Raw genomic sequence first — 22,143 nt, forward strand, 5'->3', positions numbered from 1 at the left:
GTAACACTCACCGCAAAAGTCTGCAGCTTCACTCCTGAGCCAGTGAGACCATAAGGCCATTGGGAGGAACGAACAACTCCAGACGTGCCGCCTTAAGAGCTGTAACACTCACCGCGAAGGTCTGCAGCTTCACTCCTGAGCCAGTGAGACCACGAACCCACCAGAAGGAACAAACTCCGAACACATCCAAACATCAGAAGGAACAAACTCCAGACGCGCCACCTTAAGAGCTGTAACACTCACCGTGAGGGTCCGCGGCTTCATTCTTGAAGTCAGCGAGACCAAGAACCCACCAATTCCGGACACATCTTGGCAACCACGAAGGGACTTTCGCCTATCGCCGAGCGGTAAGACCATTGCCTATCGCCGAGCGGTGAGACAATCGCCTATCGCCAAGCAGTGAGTACCATCAGACCCCTTTCGCTTGCTATTCTGTCCTATTTTTCCTTAGAATTCGGGGGCTAAATACCGGGCACCTGTTGGCCAGTTAAAAGAGACTAGTGTGGCTGCCGGACTAAAGACACGGGTGTCAGGCTGTCTGGGAAAGGGCTCTCTAACAACCCCTGACTCTTTGGAGTTGGGACCGTTGGTTTGCCTAGAACCAGCTTCCGCTTTTCCTGTACTTCTGGGCTGAGCCGAGGGTCGACAGAGAGGAAAGCCATGCAGCTCCAGGGTCCCGAAAACATGTTGGCTGACCCTGCGGCCATGAGCGGCACTCTCAAAAGCATGTCGCCCAAGCAAGACTCACCCATCTATCCTATCTATCCTCACCCTTGCCACCTGGGTCCTAATGCCTGCCAGACAAACTTCCTCTCGCCTGTCTTCTCTGAGGTTAGACCCACTTCTAAAAATTGCTACCTGTCCCTGGTGCTTTTCTAGTTTCTCCTATAAGAATGATTTATAGTATAAACTCCAGGACTCTGTTACCTTCTTTAGGCACCCAGGCTCACCAATCAGAAAGACATGATTTTTGCCCAAAGCCCCGTCATAGTGGGGACTACCTGGAATTTTAGGATCCCTCCTGAGACTAACAGGCCTAACAAAAGCTATTCCTGAAGCTAGGATATGGGGAGCCTCAGAAATTGTATCCTTCCTATTCATATAAGTGAGGAAAAAGGTGTCACTCTTCCAACCCTGAAGATCCCTTCCCTCCCTCAGGGTATGGCCCTCCACTTCATTTTTGGGGCATAACATCTTTATAGGGCAGGGGTAAAGTCCCAATACTAACAGGAGAATGCTTAGGACTCTAACAGGTTTTTGAGAATGCATCAGTAAGGGCCACTAAATCTGATTTTTCGTGGTCGGTCCTCCTTGTGGTCTAGGAAGACAGGCAAGGGTGCAGGTTTTCGAGAATGCATTGGTAAGGACCACTAAATCCGACCTTCCTCAGTCCTCCATGTGGTCTGGGAGGAAAACTAGTGTTTCCGCTGCTGCGTCAGTGAGCACAACTGTTCTGATCAGCAGGGTCCAGAGACTGTTGCGGGTTCTTGGGCAGGGGTTGTTTCTGCTGCTGCATCGGTGAGCGCAACTATTCCAATCAGCAGGGTCCAGGGACCGTTGTGGGTTCTTGGGCAGGGGGAGAAACAAAATAAACCAAAACCACGGGTGGTTTTGTCTTTCAGATGGGAAACACTCATGCATCAACAGGCTCACCCCTGAAATGCATCCTAAGCCATTGGGACCAATTTGACCCACTAACCCTGAAAAAGAGGTGGCTCATTTTTTTCTACACTATGGCTTGGCCCCAATATTCTCTCTCTGATGGGGAAAAATGGCCACCTGAGGGAAGTACAAATTATAATACTATCCTGCAGCTTGATCTTTTCTGTAAGAGGGAAGGGAAATGGAGTGAAATACCTTATGTCCAAGCTTTCTTTTCATTGAGGGAGAATACACAACTATGCAAAGCTTACAATTTACATCCTACAGGAGGACCTCTCAGCTTACCCCCATATCCTAGCCTCCCTATAGCTCCCCTTCCTATTAGTGATAATCCTCCTCTAATCTCCCCTGCCCAGAAGGAAATAAGCAAAGAAATCTCCAAACGACCATAAAAACGCCCGGGCTATAGGTTATGTCCCCTTCAAGCTGTAGGGGGAGGGGAATTTGGCCCAACCCGGGTACCTGTCCCCTTCTCCCTCTCTGATTCAAAACAGATCAAGGCAGACCTGGGGAAGTTTTCAGATGATCCTGATAGGTACACAGATGTACCTACATAGATGTCCTACAGGGTCTAGGGCAAACCTTTGACCTCGCTTGGAGAGATGTCATGCCACTGTTAGATCAAACCCTGGCCTTTAATGAAAAGAATGTGGCTTTAGCTGCAGCCCGAGAGTTTGGAGATACCCGGTATCTTAGTCAAGTAAATGATAGAATGACAGCTGAAGAAAGGGACAAATTCCCTACCAGTCAGCAAGCCATCCCCAGTATGGATCCCCACTGGGACCTTGACTCAGATCATGGGGACTGGAGTCATAAACATCTGTTGACCTGTGTTCTAGAAGGACTAAGGAGAATTAGAAAAAAGCCCATGAATTATTCAATGATATCCGCCATAACTCAGGGAAAGGAAGAAAATCCTTCTGCCTTCCCCGAGCGGCTATGAGAGGCCTTAAGAAAATATACTCCCCTGTCACCTGAATCACTCGGGGGTCAATTGATTCTAAAAGATAAGTTTATTACCCAATCAGCCGCAGATATCAGGAGAAAGCTCCAAAAGCAAGCCCTGGGCCCTGAACAAAATCAAGAGGCATTATTAAACCTGGCAACCTCGGTGTCCTATAATAGGGACCAAGAGGAACAGGCCCAAAAGGAAAAGCAAGATCAGAGAAAGGCCAGAGCCTTAGTCATGGCCCTCAGACAAACAAGCCTTGGTGGTTCAGAGAGGACAGAAAATGGAGCAGGCCAATCACCTGGTAGGGCTTGTTATCAGTGTGGTTTACTAGGACACTTTAAAAAAGATTGTCCAATGAGAAACAAGCTGCCCCCTCGTCCATGTCCACTATGCTGAGGCAATCACTGGAAGGTGCACTGCCCCAGAGGATGAAGGTTCCCTGGGTCAGAAGCCCCCAACCAGATGATGCAACAACAGGACTGAGGGTGCCCGGGGCAAGTGCCAGCTCATGTCATCACCCTCACTGAGCCCCGGGTATGTTTAACTATTGAGGGCCAGGAAATTGCCTTCCTCCTGGACACTGGCGCGGCCTTCTCAGGGTTAATCTCCTGTCCTGGATGACTATCCTCAAGGTCCGTTACCACCCGAGGAATCCTGGGACAGCCTGTAACCAGGTATTTCTCCCACATCCTCAGTTGTAATTGAGAGACTTTGCTCTTTTCACATGCCTTTTTTGTTATTCCTGAAAGTCCCACACCCTTATTAAGGAGGGATATATTAGCCAAAGCTGGAGCTATTATCTACATGAATATGGGGAAAAAGTTACCCATTTGCTGTCCCCTACTTGAGGAGGGAATCAACCCTGAAGTCTGGGCATTGGAAGGACAATTTGGAAGGGCAAAAAATGCCTGCCCAGTCCAAATCAGGTTAAAAGATCCCACCACTTTTCCGTATCAAAGGCAATATCCCTTAAGGCCTGAAGCTCATAAAGGATTACAGAATATTGTTAAACATTTAAAAGCTCAAGGCTTAGTGAGGAAATGCAGCAGTCCCTGCAACACCCCAGTTCTAGGAGTACAAAAACCGAACAGTCAGTGGAGACTAGTGCAAGATCTTAGACTCATTAATGAGGCAGTAATTCCTCTATATCCAGTTGTACCCAACCCCTATACCCTGCTCTCTCAAATACCAGGGGAAGCAGAATGGTTCACGGTTCTGGACCTCAAGGATGCCTTCTTCTTTATTCCCCTGCACTCTGACTCCCAGTTTCTCTTTGCTTTTGAGGATCCCACAGACCACATGTCCCAACTTACATGGATGGTCTTGCCCCAAGGGTTTAGGGATAGCCCTCATCTGTTTGGTCAGGCACTGGCCCAAGATCTAGGCCACTTCTCAAGTCCAGGCACTCTGGTCCTTCAATATGTGGATGATTTACTTTTGGCTGCCAGTTTGGAAGCCTCGTGCCAGCAGGCTACTCTGGATCTCTTGAACTTTCTGGCTAATCAAGGGTACAAGGTGTCTAGGTCAAAGGCCCAGCTTTGCCTACAGCAGGTTAAATATCTAAGCCTAATCTTAGCCAAAGGGACCAGGGCCCTCAGCAAGGAATGAATACAGCCTATACTGGCTTATCCTCACCCTAAGACATTAAAACAGTTGCGGGGATTCCTTGGAATTACTGGCTTTTGCTGACTATGGATCTCCAGATACAGCGAGATAGCCAGGCCCCTCTATACTCTAATCAAGGAAACCCAGAGGGCAAATACTCATCTAGTTGAAAGGGAACCAGAGGCAGAAACAGCCTTCAAAAGCTTAAAGCAGGCTCTAGTACAAGCTCCAGCTTTAAGCCTTCCCACAGGACAGAACTTCTCTTTATACGTCACAGAGAGAGCCAAGATAGCTCTTGGAGTCCTTAGACTCGTGGGACAACCCCACAACCAGTGGCATACCTAAGTAAGGAAATTGATGTAGTAGCAAAAGGCTGGCCTCACTGTTTAAGGGTAGTTGCAGCAGCGGCCATCTTAGCGTCAGAGGCTATCAAAATAATACAAGGAAAGGATCTCACTGTCTGGACTACTCATGATGTAAATGGCATACTAGGTGCCAAAGGAAGTTTATGGCTATCAGACAACCGCCTCTTAGATGCCAGGCACTACTCCTTGAGGGACTGGTGCTTAAAATACGCACGTGCGTGGCCCTCAACCCTGCCACTTTTCTCCCAGAGGATGGGGAACCAATTGAGCATGACTGCCAACAAATTATAGTCCAGACTTATGCCGCCCGAGATGATCTCTTAGAAGTCCCCTTAACTAATCCTGACCTTAACCTATATACCGATGGAAGTTCATTTGTGGAGAATGGGATACGAAGGGCAGGTTACGCCATAGTGATGTAACCACACTTGAAAGCAAGCCTCTTCCCCCAGGGACCAGTGCCCAGTTAGCAGAACTAGTGGCACTTACCCGAGCCTTAGAACTGGGAAAGGGAAGAAGAATAAATGTGTATACAGATAACAAGTATGCTTATCTAATCCTACATGCCCATGCTGCAATATGGAAAGAATGGGAGTTCCTAACCTCTGGGAACCCCCGCTGGATGCCACAGGGAAGTTATGGAGTTATTGCACATGGTGCAGGAACCCAAAGAGGTGGGAGTCTTACACTACCAAAGCCATCAAAATGGGAAGGAGAGGGGAGAACAGCAGCATGAGCGGCTGGCAGAGGTAGGGAAAGACCAGCAAGGAGGAAAGAGAGAAAGAGAAAGTCAGAGAAAGAGACAGAGAGGAAGAGACAGAGAGACAGAACGTTAAAGAGGGTGTCAGAAACAGAGACAAAGAAAAGGAGTCAGAAAGAGGGACAGACACAGAAAGTCAAAGAGAGAGTTAAAAAGAGAGGAAGAGACAAAGAAGTCGAAGAGAGAAAGAGAGAGATGGAAGTAGTAAAGAAAAAACAGTGTACCCTTTTCCTTTAAAAGCCAGGGTAAATTTCTGTCTTCCTAGCCAAGGCATATTCTACTTATGTGGATCTTCAACCCATATCTGCCTCTCAGACAGTTTGCAAGAAATAACGAAATCTATTCTTACTTTACAATCCCAAATAGACTCTTTGGCAGCAGTGACTCTCCAAAAACGCCAAGGCCTAGACCTCCTCACTGCTGAGAAAGGAGGACTCTGCACCTTCTTAGGGGAAGAATGTTGTTTTCACACTAACCAGTCGGGGATAGTATGAGATGCCGCCCAGCATTTACAGGAAAAGGCTTCTGAAATCAGACAACACCTTTCAAATTCTTATACCAATCTCTGGAATTGGGCAACATGGCTTCTCCCCTTTCTAGGTCCCATGGCAGCCATCTTGCTGTTACTCGCTTTTGGGCCCTGTATTTTTAACCTTCCTGTCAAATTTGTTTCCTCTAGAATCGAGGCCATCAAGCTACAGATGGTCTTACAAATGGAACCCCAAATGAGTTCAACTAACAACTTCTACCAAGGACCCCTGGACCGACCTGCTGGCACTACCCCTGGCCTAGAGAGTTCCCCTCTGAAGGACACTACAACTGCAGGGCCCCTTCTTCACCCCTATCCAGCAGGAAGTAGCTAGAGTGGTCATCGGCCAAATTCCCAACAGCAGTTGGGGTGTCCTGTTTAGAGGGGGGATTGAGAGGTGACAGTGTGCTGGCAGTCCTCACAGCCCTCGCTTGCTCTCGGCACCTCCTCTGCCTGGGCTCCCACTTTGGTGGCACTTGAGGAGCCCTTCAGCCCACCGCTGCACTGTGGGAGCCCCTTTCTGGGCTGGCCAAGGCCGGAACCGGCTCCCTCAGCTTGCAGGGAGGTGTGGAGGGACAGGCGCCAGTGGGAACCAGGGCTGCACATGGCGCTTGGGGGCCAGCTGGGGTTCTGGGTGGGCGTGGGCTTGGTGGGCCCCACACTCGGAACAGCCGGCCAGCCCTGCCGGCCCTGGGCAATGAGGGGCTTAGCACCCAGGCCAGCAGCTGCGGAGGGTGTACTGGGTCCCCCAGTGGGCTGGCACTGCACTCGATTTCTCATCAGGCCTTAGCTGCCTTCCTACAGGGCAGGGCTCGGGACCTGCAGCCTGCCATGCCTGAGCCTCCCACCCCCTCCATGGGCTCCTGTGTGGCCCGAGCCTCCCTGACGAGTGCCACCCCCTGCTCCACGGTGCCCAGTCCCATCGACCACCCAAGGGCTGAGGAGTGTGGGCACACGGCACCAGGACTGGCAGGCAGCTCCACCTGCAGCCCTGGTGCGGGATCCACTGCGTGAAGCCAGCTGGGCTCCTGAGTCTGGTGGGGACGTGGAGAACCTTTATGTCTAGCTCAGGGATTGTAAATACACCAATCGGCCCTCTGTATCTAGCTCAAGGTTTGTAAATACACCAGTCAGCACCCTGTGTCTAGCTCAGGGTTTGTGAATGCACCAATCGACACTCTGTATCTAGCTATTCTGGTGGGGCCCTGGAGAACCTCTGTGTCGACACTCTGTATCTAGCTAATCTGGTGGGGATGTGGAGAACCTTTGTGTCTAGCTCAGGGATTGTAAACGCACCAATCACGCCCTGTCAAAACAGACCACTCGGCTCTACCAATCAGCAGGACGTGGGTGGGGCCAGATAAGAGAATAAAAGCAGGCTGCCCGAGCCAGCAGTGGCAACCCGCTCAGGTCCCCTTCCACACTGTGGAAGCTTTGTTCTTTCACTCTTTGCAATAAATCTTGCTGCTGCTCACTCTTTGGGTCCACACTGCTTTTATGAGCTGTAACACTCACCGCGAAAGTCTGCAGCTTCACTCCTCAGCCAGCGAGACCACGAACCCACCAGAAGGAACAAACTCCGAACACATCCAAACATCAGAAGGAACAAACTCCAGAGGCGCCACCTTAAGAGCTGTAACACTCACCGCGAGGGTCCGTGGCTTCATTCTTGAAGTCAGCGAGACCAAGAACCCACCAATTCCGGACACACTTTTAAGAGTTTAGGATTCTACATTAATCTGTTCTGTCTATCTATATTATTTCAGGTGTCTATTACATGCCTGGCAACCTCTTCCCTAGGAGTGAGTCATCTGTCTTCTAACACTCAAAACAGGATTCTTTTAAGTCATACTTATTTATAATAAATGGAAACATTAGTTTCCATTTCTAACCCACTTTTCACTAACTTAACTGAATAAAATATCCTTGATACTACCTTTTTTCTTTTGTCAGGCAATATATTATTCAGAGACCTGGTGAATGCTGAGTTGGAAATTATTTTTAAATAGCTTACATTAATCTCTTTTAACTTGGAAACATTTTAAAATTCTACATTAATTGGCTAACTTAGCAGCATTAATAAAATTTCAGATGAAGCACAGATTACAGATTTTTTAAGCTGAAAGGGTGATTACTTATGGAAACTAGATTCCATCATTTCCTGGGATGCTCCTATGTCTTTAAATTAAAAGCAAAACTTATTTAAGTGGGTGAACCTGGGAAAATAAAATAAAGTAGTCCAATTCTGGAAACAATAAAAAAGGCCAACACTGCTAAGAACACAGAGAATGTATCTGATCTTTTTTGCATTTAATCAAAGAAAAAGAGCAATGAGATATAATGACTTAGAGAAAGAAGAAAACAACTAGGGAAATTTACAGGAGTTTGACAGTTATCTCTCTGCCTCTCCAACCTCAGCTTTAGTTTAAAATAAGTATGGAGTCAGTATATAATACATGCCAAATGAATAACTAGACCTTCACTGTCCAATATGGTAGCCACTAAACACATGTTATTATCAAGCATTTGAAATGTAGCTAGTTCAATTTGAAGACTTAGTAATAAAAGGTAAAATATTTCATTTAACATTTTTATATCCACATTGATTACACATTGAAATGATAATATATTTTCATGCTTAATTAAAGAAAATATATTTAAATTAATTTCATCTGTTTCTTTTTACTTTCTAAATGTGGCTATTGGAATATTTAAAATTATGTCCATGCCTTGCACTGTATTTCTACTGGATAAAGTTAGAAAAGACAGTAAGTTCTACAAAGTATAAAGGACAAGAAGATACCACGATATAATGAAAAAGGCTTCATGAAGACATCAAGACTTAAAGGAAGGAAAGGATTCAAAAGAGGAGAGGAAAGTGCATTTTCATGCTAGAAAAACCATATTATACAAATATAAAAAATAGGGATCTCTCAGGCTCACCAGATGAGGGGATGCTGTGAAAGAAGGTAATCTTCCTCATGTGATGTCAGAGAGTATAGAGCCAGAACAAGTCACAATCCTGAAGACACGTCTGACCCCACACATCTACAAAGCCAGCAGAAATCAGGCAGACTAACTTCTACAATAAGGCAGAAAGTTTGAAATTTGGAACACACGGAAAGGACTTGGTGAGTTTTGTTCACTGTTCTATCTCTAATACCCAAAAGAGTGCCAGACATGTGACAGACATCTAAAATAAACATTTGCTGAATGAATGAGTAAATGAATAAATGAACTACTATAGAAAAGGGTAGTGCTTTCCAGGACACTCTAAGGCAGGAACACTGGGAGGAAGAGCAGTAAAGAGGGAGAGAGTGTTATAGAAGGAGAGAGCATCCATATTAGCACCTGCTAAAGCCTAATTAGGCTTATTTTGTGGTTCAAGGAGATGAAGTGAAAAGGTTACAGCACAAAACCAATCCCTCTCCTTACTCTGCATAATTTTGGATCTATCACCTGAAGAAGTGAAGAACTAAATAAACCTCCCTCAGTTTTCAAACTGTGATTTAGCTCTGAGGAAAAGCAGACAAAGATGTGTCTACACGGGGGAGGGATAGCCCCCTCCTCTAGGGTCATACACAAGCAGCAGCCTCTGTGAGGAAGATTATGCAGTAGTCTTCTTCACAGAGAAAAAGGAAGAATTTTTTTTTCTCCCTGTCTTCTCCTCTGTCTCCTTCTGAAGTATCTACATAGTCCCTGACACATGGTGGGGGCGGGGGGGAGAACCTGATATAGTCTGATATAGAACTTGTTAGGCGAAATGTGTGTGTGTGTGTGCGTGTGTGTGTGTGTGTGTATCCAGTGTATGTGCGTATCCATCCAGAGGGAAGAAAACTAAAGCAGTGGTCATCTCTGGTGGTAAGGTTCTTATTACACATTTTCTAATGTTTGGTTTTTTGTTTTTTTGAGACGGAGTCTCTCTGGGTCACCCAGGCTGGAGTGCAGTGACGTGATCTTGGCTCGCTGCAACTTCCGCCTCCTGGGTTCAAGTGATTCTCCAGCCTCAACCTCGCAAGTAGCTGGAATTACAGGCATAAGCCACCATACCCGGCTAATTTTTGTATTTTTAGTAGAGACAGAGTTTCACCATGTTGGCCAGGCTGGTCTCGAACTCCTGACCTCAAGTGATCTGCCTGCCTCGGTCTCCCAAACTGCTGGGATTACAGGCATGAGCCACCATGCCCAGCTCTAATGTTTTTTTAAAATATCAGATATTACTTTTGCAGTAAGGAAGAAAATAAAACAATAGAAAATAAAATACAGTAGTCCCCTTGTTATCCTTGGGGGATACATTCCAAGACTCCCAGCAGAGTACTGAAGGAGAAAATTGTGATCCACAGTTTTTCTACACAGCTAAGTAGTAATTCACACATGAAGGCAAAAGGAAGAGTTTAGTCTTGTTTTATGTAAATTTGAATTATGTCTATTTTCTATTTAAAATAGTATAATGTAAAAATATGTTTAATAATATCAATTTCCAGGGTCTTTTTTAAAAAATTAAGAATCCCTATTTAAGAAATTGTCTTACACCAAAGCTATATGACAACACTTTAGCTAGTAAGCAGAAATATTCACTATTGTTTGTCTATATTATTTGAACTATGCTGTTGCATTCATGCACTTTCTGTAAGTGATTTTTATGATTAGTATGCTATTTTTATATTCATGGTTATTATAATTTAAAATATTTTTATATGCTATAACAATGTCAACTAATCTTTTATTAAGTGGTTGTGTTTGTGTTAATGCTGAAAAACAGCTGAAAACAAGCTAGATGTGGTATGCCAATTCAGGAAAGGACACTGATAATAATAATAGCAGTTAATACATTTTGAGTGCTACATATTTTTCTAAATGATTAATATGCATTACCTCTTTTAATACCTAGTTTATAACAGCCCTATGAAAAAGGGGTTTGAGACCAGCCTGGCCAACATGGTGAAACCCCATCTCTACTAAAAATACAAAAATTGGCTGGGCGTGGTAACACATGCCTGTAATCCCAGCTACTTGGGAGGCTGAGGCAAGAAAATCGCTTGAACCCAGGAGGCGGAGGTTGCAGTAAGCCGAGATCATGCCACTGCACTCCAGCCTGGGTGACACAGAGAGACTCCATCTCAAAAAAAAAAAAAGTACTATTATTATCCTCAGTCTATAGATGAGAAAATAGCCTAAAAAAGTTGAGATAACTTGTTCATAAATAACTGAATGTGGGCTGGGCACAGTGGCTCACGCCTGTAATCCCAGCACTTTGGGAGGCCAAGGCGGCAGGATCACCTGAGGTTAGGAGTTCAAGACCAGCTTGGCCAACATGGCTAAACACCATCTCTACTAAAACTATAAAAATTACCCAGGCATGTAGGCGCGCACCTGTAATCCCAGCTACTTGGGAGGCTGAGGCAGGCAAATCGCTTGAATCCAGGAGGCAGAGGCTGTGGTGAGTCGAGATCACACCACTGCACTCCAGCCTGGGCTACAGAGCAAGAATCCATCTCAAAGATAAATAAATAAATAAATAAATAAATAAATAAATAAATAAATAATCAATCAAGGGTGGATTTGAACACAGGCTGACTCTAGAGCCTTCCCTATTAACAACTATGCTCTACTGTGTTTCTAATGCTGAGAAAATGAAAAGCAACATTAAAAAATAATAACAGATAAGGATTTACGAGCTCCAAGAACACATTCCTTTTACTTTACCCATATTCCTGAGGGAAAATTAGTCTTTCTCTACATATGTTAAATGAATTAATGGAAAAGAAGGAAAGAATATTCCAGCTACTTGGAAATTAATTAAAATACAGTAGCCCCCTCACCTTATCCTTGGGGGATATGTTCCAAGACCCCCAATGAGTGCCTGAAACTGCAGATAGTACTGAGCCCTGTATATATTGTATTTTTTCCTGTACATATATACCTATAAAAAAGTTTGATTTATAAATTAGCCACAGTAAGAGCATCAACATTAATATATAGAACAATTACAACAATATTCTGTAATAAAAGTTAAGTGACTGTGTAGTCTCTCTCTCTTCAAATATCTTATTGTACTATACTCACTTTTCTAGTGATGCTGTGAAATGATAAAATGTCTATGTGATGGGATGAAGTGATGGAGCAAGATGATGTGAGATTTCATCATGCTACTCAGAAAAGTGCACAATTTAAAACTTATGAATTATTTCTAGAATTTCTCATTTAATGGGGGACTACTGTAAAAACTTTCAAAGGTTTTAAAGACTAGTCATGGTTGTTAAAGAATTTAAATGCAGGATTATATCTAAATAAATATATAATTTCAAGATAAAATGCAAATGATAATTCTCAAAAAAAGAAGTTGAATAAGATAAAATAATAATCTAAAAGTAATAAACTGGCTATAAATTCCCCAATTATACCAACTTTTATTGGTAAAACTAGGAAATAGGAGAAAATTCTTGAAAGAAAGTTACAGTGATTTTCTCATGTTACAAAGACAGGAGCTAAAAAAATATTATTGACGGTTGATGTAAATAATTAGAAAAATTCAGGTAAAAATCTTTTTAAAGAATTTTAAGAATATCAAAATGTAAAACAATGTATTCCTTTCAAATTACTTAAGGAAGGCCAAGCACCGTGGCTCATCCCCGTAATCCTAGCACTTTGGGAGACCAAGGCAGGAGGATTGCTTGAGGCCTGGAGTTCATGGCTGCAGTGAGCTATGATTGTGCCACTCGACTCCAGAATGGTGACAAAGTGAGACCCATCTCATTAAAAAAAACAAAAATGGCTTCAAAAAGTTAAATAAAATATATTTAAAGTTAGAAAGAAATCAAAGAAAACATAAAGAATCAGCAAGGAAGCATTTTAAAAATTACAGATTACCAGTTATAAAATATAAAATATATTTTATATATTTTATATATATTTTATATATTTTATATATATTTAAAAATTACAGATTACCAGTTATAAAATATAAAATACAGTAAATATATTTTATTAAGCTTACCCATTAGAAAGCTCCTTTGATATGATTTTCTTAAACATCTACAAGTGACACACTTAAAACAAAGATTTAGGAAGCTTAAGAGGAAAAGATAAAGACAAAAAAATAGTAATTACATCAAAGTAGAATCTCAGAGGTAAAACTATCACATGAGCAAAGAGGATCACTTTTTTTTATGATCCCTAATACAACTCATACAACTTCATGTACTAAGTAACAGTGCTAAAATATATATAAAGTAGCTTTCCACCATGGCCACCATTGGAGGGCAGCAGCCATGACACTGCACTACCCTATAGCTGTGGGCCTCAACAAGGGCCACAAGGTGACCAAGAATGTGAGCAAGCCCAGGCACAGCCACTGTGGGCGCCTGACCAAACTCACTAAATTTGTGTGGGACATGATTCCAGAGGTGTGTGGCTTCACCCCTAACGAGTGGTGTGGCATGGAGTTACTGAAGGTCTCCAAGGTCAAACAGGCCCTCAAATTCATCAAGAAAAGGGTAGGGACAAACATCTGCGCCAAGAGAAGGCAGGAGGAGCTGAGCAACGTCCTGGCTGCCATGAGGAAAGTAGCTGCCAAGAAGGACTGAGCCCCCTGCCATCTGCCTATAATGAAAGCTTTGCAGAATAAAATAAATATAAAATAAAGTAATAAAATTAAATTAAATTTAAAAATAAAATAAAGCAAAACAAAATAAAATATATAAAGTAAAAATTGTTGAAAATGCAAAACAATATGGACATAAATACAGAAATACAGGGAAACTTCTTTAGGCACTCATTTACAGGTAAAAATATGAAATTGAATAAAGGTCATCTGGTGTCAAATAATATAGGCCTTACCTATTATAAGAGTTTGGACTGAAAAGCAAAAGTGAGATAATAAAAAAAAGCTTTTCAGAATATTATTTTGTATAGATATGTGAAGGATGAAGGGTGGGTGAAAGGACCAAAAACAGAAACACAGTCTTCCTGAATGAATGACAATCAGAATTCCGCTGCCCAAAGTAGTCCGACAATTAAATGGATTTCTAGGAAAAGCTACCTTAAGAAGGCTGGTTACCATCTGGGTTTTCACAGTGCTTTCACATTCTTATCACTTTCAACACTACTGCAAATAGGAAGGGACAGTAACATTTAGAAGAGAACAAAACAGAAACTCTTGGAAGCAGGAAAGGTGCATGACTCAAAGAGGGAAATTCCTGTGCCATAAAAGGATTGCTGGTGTATAAAATGCTCTATATACGCCAATTATCAATTTCCTTTCATGTTCAGCATTTCTACTCCTTCCAAGAAGAGCAGCAAAGCTGAAGTAGCAGCAGCAGCACCAGCAGCAACAGCAAAAAACAAACATGAGTGTGAAGGGCATGGCTATAGCCTTGGCTGTGATATTGTGTGCTACAGTTGTTCAAGGTATGCAGTACTTTTTATTTCTCAACCTATAAGTTCCTTTTCTAATGTTTCAAATGTCTTTTCTTCCACTTTTATCCTAAAAGACATGATAAAGTTTTATTTAATCTCACAGATTAGAAGTTACTACAGCTTTAGCACAGAAATGGTGGACATGTTTAAGATACTAGAGATGATTATTGAAACTAGAAATTATGAACTTCATGGAATTTTTGATTTGGCTAGAATATCTGGCAAAAGCCTTTAGCAACAGTTTTAAATGTCTGTTAAGAAGATTTTATATAGCGATCATGTTAACAAGCTTCCCGGGAAAATATTTGAGGATAAAATCAAGGGGGCAAAACAAGCTTCACCTCCAATAAACTTCCTTCATGCTTCCCATTTGTTAGCGATTTGCTTACTAATTTAGTGAGAAAATAATCAACATCTTACTTAACTTTTCCCAGTAACAGTTGTGTTAAGTGCTATTTGACAAATTACTATCTTTACCCTTAATGAAAATTCTGCTCACGTTCACCACCAGCTATAAACCACAGCCATCTGTTGCAATCAGATGCATTACTAACTAATGCTATGATCTATTCTAGGCTTCCCCATGTTCAAAAGAGGACGCTGTCTTTGCATAGGCCCTGGGGTAAAAGCAGTGAAAGTGGCAGATATTGAGAAAGCCTCCATAATGTACCCAAGTAACAACTGTGACAAAATAGAAGTGATGTAAGTAATGAACTTGCTGAAGATGACAATGGTGCAGGCTTTTTTGTTTATGTATTTGCATCTAAACTTTAAGACTCTTATGTATGTTCTTTTAACAGTATTACCCTGAAAGAAAATAAAGGACAACGATGCCTAAATCCCAAATCGAAGCAAGCAAGGCTTATAATCAAAGTAAGTTACCAGAGTACTCCCATGTTATAATCTGTTTTATCCAAGACAGATCTTTTGAAAAAGAAAATAATGTGGACAACTACAGAAAGATTCTGCTATGATCCTGTGTGAAATATTCTGTTAAGGGGTCCTTGGTTGTAACAGCTTCCCCTTCTTACTACATGTTTTTAGATGTCCTGGGGGAAACAAGAACAGCCCAAGTAAATAAAACTCTTGTTTTCTTATTCCAGAAAGTTGAAAGAAAGAATTTTTAAAAATATCAAAACATATGAAGTCCTGGAAAAGAGCATCTGAAAAACCTAGAACAAGTTTAACTGTGACTACTGAAATGACAAGAATTCTACAGTAGGAAACTGAGACTTTTCTATGGTTTTGTGACTTTCAACTTTTGTACAGTTATGTGAAGGATGAAAGGTGGGTGAAAGGACCAAAAACAGAAACACAGTCTTCCTGAATGAATGACAATCAGAATTCCACTGCCCAAAGGAGTCCAACAATTAAATGGATTTCTAGGAAAAGCTACCTTAAGAAAGGCTGGTTACCATCGGAGTTTACAAAGTGCTTTCACATTCTTACTTGTTGCATTATACATTCATGCATTTCTAGGCTAGAGAACCTTCTAGATTTGATGCTTACAACTATTCTGTTGTGACTATGAGAACATTTCTGTCTCTAGAAGTCATCTGTCTGTATTGATCTTTATGCTATATTACTATCTGTGGTTACAGTGGAGACATTGACATTATTACTGGAGTCAAGCCCTTATAAGTCAAAAGCATCTATGTGTAGTAAAACATTCCTCAAACATTTTTTCATGCAAATACACACTTCTTTCCCCAAATATCATGTAGCACATCAATATGTAGGGAAACATTCTTATGCATCATTTGGTTTGTTTTATAACCAATTCATTAAATGTAATTCATAAAATGTACTATGAAAAAATTATACGCTATGGGATACTGGCAAAAGTGCACATATTTCATAACCAAATTAGTAGCACCTGTCTTAATTTGATGTTTTTCAACTTTTATTCATTGAGATGTTTTGAAGCAATTAGGATATGTGTGTTTACTGTACTTTTTGTTTTTATCCGTTTGTATAAATGATAGCAATATCTTGGACACATTTGAAATACAAAATGTTTTTGTCTACCAAAGAAAAATGTTGAAAAATAAGCAAATGTATATCTAGCAATCACTTTTACTTTTTGTAATTCTGTCTCTTAGAAAAATACATAATCTAATCAATTTCTTTGTTCATGCCTATATACTATAAAATTTAGGTATACTCAAGACTAGTTTAAAGAATCAAAGTCATTTTTTTCTCTAATAAACTACCACAACCTCACAACCTTTCTTTTTTAAAAAAAGATCTATATACTTTCCAGGACATTTGAGATGCCTTTAACAATTTTGCCTTATATTTCAGAAACATACACCTATCCGTCATCATGAAAAACTGTTTAGAAATATATTTTAATGGGTAGGTGGGAAAGACAGTTGTTTCTTTTGTCGGCGTTGGGGGGTCTTGATAGTCCAAACCCCCTTCTTACTTGGAGAAAATCCCTTATGTGAGTGTTGGTGGGAGGCCAAAAGAGAGAAGCCAAAGACAGGAAATCCTCTCCTGTAGCCACAACAAGGACTCAGCCATGCTGTTTCTACCCTAGACTTTGAACTCCAGCTGGCATCACAAAGATACTATTAGTAAGAAAATTATTTCAAGCCTGGCAGCAGCAGGAGAAACAATGAAAGTCTTACAGTAGTGTCTTCCCAATGTGTGTTCCTGTAGCATGACTCCGGCTAGTCCTTCCTATCACCTAGTTCCCTTAGGTCTTTGTCCATTTTCCAAGACTTATTCTCCATTGTCCTGTGGATTCTTCAACCTCCAACTAAATTCTTTTTCTCCTTAAGATAGCCAGAGTTGGTTTCTCTGCATGTAACCAAAAGCCTTGACTGATAGCAGTACTCTCTATATAGGCACCCATACATTTGAAAAATAAAAATATTTATTATAGGATTATAATCAGATATATCTATATTGCATTATTATATAGGTTATAGATACAATATAGATTTATAATAAATTGTTATATAAATCTATATAAATATCTATATAGAGATGCGACTTCCATATAAATTCCCTGGATAGTTTTAAGACCTGAATCTGGCTGGGTGCGATGGCTCACATCTGTAATCCCAGCACTTTGGGAGGCCGAAGCGGGCGGATCACCTGAGGTCAGGAGTTCAAGACCAGCATGGCTAACATGGTGAAACCCCATTTCTACTTAAAATGCAAAAAATTAGCCGAGTGTGCTGGCATGTGCCTGTAATCCCAGCTACTCAGGAAGCTGAGGCAGGAGAATCGCTTGAACCCGGGAGGCAGAGGTTGCAGTGAGCTGAGATCATGCCATTGCATTCCAGCTTGGGCAACAAGAGTGAAACTCCACCTCAAAAAAAAAAAAAAAGACTTGAATCTAATCTTTGACTACTTACAGTGATTTTTTTTTAAGTCTCTTTAAAAATAAAAATTCACATAGTCAGCTGGGCATGGTGGCTCACACCTATAATCTGAGCACTTTGGGAGACCGACATAGGTGAATGGCTTAAGCCCAGGAGTTCAAGACCAGCTTGGGCAACATAGCGAAAATTCATCTCTATAAAAAATATGAAAATTAGCTGGGTATGGTGGCACATGCCTGTAACCTCAGCTACTTGGGAAGCTGAGGTGGACGGATCACTTGGGTCTGGGAGGTTGAGGCTGCAGTCAGCTGTGATCACACCACTGCACTCCAGCCTGGGCAAAAGCCTGCCTCAAAAAAAAAAAAATCACAGAGTTAAGGCTGCATGATAAATTGGTATTTGTAAGAAGTATATTAAATATTATAGGCCAGTACATTATTATTGAGAAGAAAACACATACCTAAAGTTCTTCATAGCAAAATAAATATATGAAATATTAATAATTAACATATTTGAGCCAAGATCCTCCCCACCTTGGTACCTTTGCACATACTATTCTCTCTGCCCATTTCTTCACTAAGCTAATGCCTACTAATTGCTTAGGTCTCAGCTTAAATGACTTTTTCTCCAAGAAGCCTTTGAAACCACCACTTCAGCTTCAACTAGATTAGGTGTCCTATTTATTTATTTCCATAACACTCTCTATTTTTCCATCATACTACTTACTGCAATTGTAATTAATGAATGATTCCTGTGCCTAATACCTGCTCTCTCATAAGTGTAAAAGAAAGCCGCTGTAGCCCAGGCCAACAGTACAGTTTCTGGTGCATATCAGACCCTATTGAATGGCAATATAAACTAAGGGAAAAGGAATTTACAGCAGAGGAATGACACAAGGGAATGTACAGTAGTAGGAAGTATAAAGTGATTTTTAGGAATCATAATTAGATTCGTTTGGTTGGAAGGATGAAGGACATGAAACTGTAAATAAACAACCTTGAATTTTACTCTGTACAAAATGGGGATTCAATAAATGTTTGTGAAGAAGAGAGTGACCCTATCAAAGTCATTGGAAAATATTCTGGGAATTGCATGAATGGTTGATTGAAAGTGGGAAAGAGTGGAGGAGGAAAATCAGTTGGGATTTGCTGCAATAGCTGCAATATCTCAGGTCTGTATTTCCAAAACTTCAAGGCATTCTCATATCATCTTTACAATTTTTTTTAACATTTCTCTGTTTGATCTTCATTATATTTTTAGAAACTCTGTATACCACTTTATTTTACGTACATTTACATGAAAAGTAAACTTTCACTACTGTACATGTAAAATCGGTAATACATGCCATGGAAATAAAATGTAATGATAAAACAAAATACAATGAAAAAATACTAATATTCCCCCTGATTTAATTAATCAGAGGGTTTGAAGTTAAGAAGAGAATAATTCACTGATACTAAACGTTATTATCAATGTACATGGTAGTGTCCCACACTTTGGGAAACACTGGTGTGAAAAGTAATGGGGCTGGCTCTGCAATAAGTTAAACATAATTATAGTAATTATATATTACTATATAATCCAGCAATTCCATTCCTAGGTATATACCCAAAAGAACTGAAACAGCTCTTTAAACAAAAACTGGTACACAAATGTTCATAGCAGCATTATACACAACAGCCAGAAAGCAGAAACAACCCAAATATCCATCAACAAGTGAATGGATAAAATGTGGTATACACACACAATAGATTATTCGGCCATAAAAAGGAATGAAGTACTGATACATGCTACAACATGGATGAACCTTGAAAATATGCTAAGTAAAAAAAGCCAGACACAAGGGACCACATATTGTATGATTCCATTTTATAGGAAACATCTAGAGTAGGCAAAACCATAAAAACAAAAAGCAAATTAGCTGACTGGGGTTTGGGGGAGGTGTTAATGAGGAGTAACTACTTAATGAGTATGGGGTTTCTGGGTGATGAAAATGTTCTGGAACTAAATTATGGTGATGGCTTCACAGCACTGTGAAAGTACTTAACTCCACTGAATTGTACTCTTTTAAATGGTTAAAATGGTAAATTTTATGTTATTTGTATTTTACTATCATAAAAAGAAGAAGGGCTACACTAAGGTGGTATTGGTAAGAGTAGAAATATAATGACAAGTACACCGTACAAAAAGAATCAAGACAGTGATAGATTGGATGTGAAAGTTGAAGCTGAGGCCAGACACGGTGGCTCACGCCTGTAATCCCAGCACTTTGGGAGGCCGAGGCGGGTGATCACGAGGTCAGCAGTTCGAGACCGGCCTGGCCAACATGGTGAAACCTCGTCTCTACTAAAGATACAAAAAATTAGCTGGGCGTGGTGGTGCATGCCTGTAATCCCAGCTACTTGGGAGGCTGAGGCAGGAGAATCGCTTGAACCCGGGAGGTGGAGGTTGCAGTGAGCCGAGATCGCGTCATTGCACTCCAGCCTGGGCTACATAGAGCGAGACTCCATCTCAGAAAAAGAAAGTTGAAGATGCAAAAAAGAAACAAAGAACATGTTAAGGATTTGAATCTAAATTTAAAGCAGAGAAGAGACAAGGAAAAAAGGTTGAACTTCTGAGGTCTGAAAGAATAGTTCTGTCACTAACAGAAATAGGGATATGAGGGGGAAGATGTAGTTTAGCAGAAAAAACTGCAGATTCGATTTTAAATACATGGAACTTAAGATGCCAAACACTCACAGTGACTTAAAATTTCAGGACTGTTTCCTCTAATTAGCCAAGAAGAGCTTTCAAACAAATGGAGTAGTTTTGGATAATGCTATTAGAAAAGGAAAGATTATACTTAATTATTTTTGGCTACTGAGTACAGGACCTAATATGCCCACATGGAATTAATATACCTCTTTGTATCTGTTTCCGAAAAGATTTTCATAGCCAACAATTATAAATCTTTATGATATGGTCAGCACATTCTGTGGATTATAAGTAGTACACACACAAAAAAAACTGTTAGGGTTTTTTTTGGAGAAGGGGTGAATGAGGCAATTTTAGTTGCTTCTTCTTGCCTTGTCTGCAAATTTTATTAACCAGACACTGGTAATGAAATTGAGCAAGTCTGAGATTATCACATGACACTGAAACCATAGTTTCACTTAAGTACCTAAGAAGAATACGTCCTAAAAATCCTGGCACCGTAAGTACAGATGTATTCATAGTTCCTTAGTGCTGCTCAATAAACTGCTACTAAATTGGAAATGCCCTAACGTGAATTATAGACTCCATATAATAAATCCTGACTTAGCATTCTTCTTCAAATTGTTCACAAAGACAAACTGTCAATAAGAAGTTGAAGAAAACTGAATGATAATCTAAAATATGGAATAACAGGCACTACTGAACTATATCATATCTCAAGATTCCTCTTCTCAAAAGACAACCAATGATGAATCAATTAAAATTAAAACTAGACACTTTCTAAAGATTTTGATTAAAAATGGAACAAAGTATCACAAAATTCTAATTTATTTTGTTGAAATATCTTATTTATGGGAAGGAGAAAGAAATGCACCATACTTCCCCCAAACACATTTACTTTATTATAATGTCCTCCAATTTTGTCTCTTCCTCCAAATGATGAAATCTGCCATATTTGTAAAAGTCCTCTCAAGTGCACGAGTTCAGAAACACTGCATAGCCTAAAATGTATCCAAACAGAAGCTATTCTGAGCCTCTGCCTCCTCCAATGCCATGATGATTGTTAGGGTCTACCACCCACTTTGCCAGCACTCAGTTTGCCCTCTGCTTAGGCTGGCTATGAAGGATGAGACACATGGGTAATTGAAAAGTATGTAACCAGTATTACCAAACACTGTGAGCTCAGGGAATCTTTTGAGAGCTCAGAGTGAAAACTGTGAAGGGGAAGCTTTGCCCTGCTCTCCCATACTTTCCAAGGCATATTCTGCACCAGCTGAGGGGATTCCCAGTCCACAGAAATCACTGATGTCCTCCTGCTCACTTTTTAGAAAATTTCTTCTAAGCATAACAGTTTCCGGGAAAGCATTTTTGCCTTCGTCTGTGCTCATTAGTCTGTCAGGGCAGACTGTTCCTTTTTTCATTGTTGTCTTTTTTGGCCTGATGCCATAATCACAGGCTTAAAGATAAATCAATAGCAACTGAAACGGAAACTAAAGCAGGATACTTCCTTAACTTTCATTTTCTTTCAAAATTATCCTCAGATCAGTGAATTCTAGGAAAGTGATTATACCATAAACGTTGCAAAAATTGAGAGAAATATATAAAAAGAGTTATCATTTAGATTTTTATTCAAATGACACATGCAGTCTTGGCTTTGGGTGAAATAAGTAATAGTGGGCTTGCTACTGTCTCTAAAAGTTTGATTTTTTTTTTCTAAATGATTTTCCATGTTGACCACATTTGTCAGGTTTCTACCCTGAGCAGACCCCTCATTTAAAACAAGAAGAGAAGGGTCCTTCGTTTGACTCTGCTCACCAGGTACT

At 40.8% G+C, this 22,143-nt stretch overlaps 3 protein-coding genes across 5 annotated transcripts in view; 2 read left to right on the top strand and 1 right to left on the bottom strand.

Annotated features, from left to right (window-relative positions):
- Positions 1-22,143, bottom strand: part of ART3 (ADP-ribosyltransferase 3 (inactive)) — a 101,443-nt gene that overhangs the window by 62,592 nt on the left and 16,708 nt on the right.
- Positions 310-16,517, top strand: CXCL11 (C-X-C motif chemokine ligand 11). Of its 3 annotated transcripts, none has more exons than XM_009447714.3 (5): positions 310-399; positions 14,145-14,282; positions 14,867-14,993; positions 15,092-15,164; positions 15,395-16,517. In XM_009447714.3, exons 2-5 carry the CDS (start codon positions 14,222-14,224, stop codon positions 15,416-15,418), a joined length of 285 nt encoding a protein of 94 aa, XP_009445989.1. In that variant the 5' UTR covers positions 310-399; positions 14,145-14,221; the 3' UTR covers positions 15,419-16,517. The 3 variants fall into 3 exon arrangements, with proteins under 3 accessions (XP_009445989.1, XP_063665607.1, XP_063665606.1); XM_063809537.1 differs by having other exon boundaries at positions 15,399-15,553; XM_063809536.1 differs by lacking the exon at positions 310-399 and adding an exon at positions 8,915-9,004.
- On the top strand, positions 13,073-13,482 carry LOC471199 (large ribosomal subunit protein eL36-like). The gene has a single exon (XM_054682980.2). It carries the CDS (start codon positions 13,145-13,147, stop codon positions 13,457-13,459), a length of 315 nt encoding a protein of 104 aa, XP_054538955.1. The 5' UTR covers positions 13,073-13,144; the 3' UTR covers positions 13,460-13,482.

The sequence above is a fragment of the Pan troglodytes genome, chromosome 3 (genome assembly GCF_028858775.2).
Source record: "Pan troglodytes isolate AG18354 chromosome 3, NHGRI_mPanTro3-v2.0_pri, whole genome shotgun sequence".
Classification (NCBI taxonomy): domain Eukaryota; kingdom Metazoa; phylum Chordata; class Mammalia; order Primates; family Hominidae; genus Pan; species Pan troglodytes.